At 41.9% G+C, this 769-nt stretch overlaps 1 protein-coding gene across 1 annotated transcript; it reads right to left on the bottom strand.

The window, feature by feature from the left end:
• Nucleotides 1-25: 25 nt before the first annotated feature.
• Nucleotides 26-682, bottom strand: LOC104774563 (ferredoxin--NADP reductase, leaf isozyme 1, chloroplastic-like; the record flags this gene model as incomplete). The annotated part of the gene is made up of 3 exons (XM_010499126.1): nucleotides 26-175; nucleotides 270-403; nucleotides 556-682. Coding segments are annotated over 3 exons (411 nt in total), but the record flags the coding sequence as incomplete, so codon positions are not given.
• Between the last annotated feature and the right edge of the window lie 87 nt (nucleotides 683-769).

Below are 769 nucleotides of genomic sequence, written 5' to 3'. Positions count from 1 at the left end.
GAGAGAAACCCAAACAACAGCAAACTCAATAAGAAGAGTTTAAACCCATAAACGTAACATATCCAATCAGAACCCCATAATTGTTCTTCGTCTTACACAAGAAGTTGGAGCAGACCCCCTTAACAGTCTCTCCGCTATCATTTGTGTAAACTAATCTCTTGACACAGAGAGAAACCTGCAAAAATCCATACCATAGCCAGATAAGACAAGAACTCATCTGTATTGTATTGGAGTTTTCATTGGTAATGTTAAAAAGAGGGAAAGCTTACAGTCTTGGAGTCTCCAAAGTCACCAATGGCACTGCTGGCGATGGAGTACAACCTCAGCTTGTGGGGCTTCCCGTTCTTATCAATTCCCTCAGGAATCACTCCTATCGATTGACCTTCTCTATACGGAATCTCACCTAAAATTCATCATTTTTTCAACCAACCTTATCAAAATCTTGCAGAATCTATATACAATGCAAATGCAATGCACTAAAGAAAAAGATCAAAACTTTATAATGAAAAGCAAAAGTCCCCTAATTTATGAGATGGGGCAATATAAAAGGATTACCTTCGGTGGTGAAGACAATGTGCCAGGTTTCACCGGGAGCGTCATCGCCGGTGATCTTGGTGTTCAAGAGGCATCGACCAGTGTAGGGGTTCTTAGGTTTGTATTTGTTGACAACAATCCCTTCTTCCTGTTTCTTTGACTCCTTGACTACTTTCACTGGCGCCTCGGTAGTCTCTGTTGTCACCTGAGCCTTCACTGACACAACTCTGCCCCC

The sequence above is a fragment of the Camelina sativa genome, unplaced genomic scaffold (genome assembly GCF_000633955.1).
Source record: "Camelina sativa cultivar DH55 unplaced genomic scaffold, Cs unpScaffold03607, whole genome shotgun sequence".
NCBI classification, from domain to species: domain Eukaryota; kingdom Viridiplantae; phylum Streptophyta; class Magnoliopsida; order Brassicales; family Brassicaceae; genus Camelina; species Camelina sativa.
The sequence above is the reverse complement of the archived record's forward strand: the minus strand, read 5'-3'. Positions and strand labels throughout refer to the sequence as shown.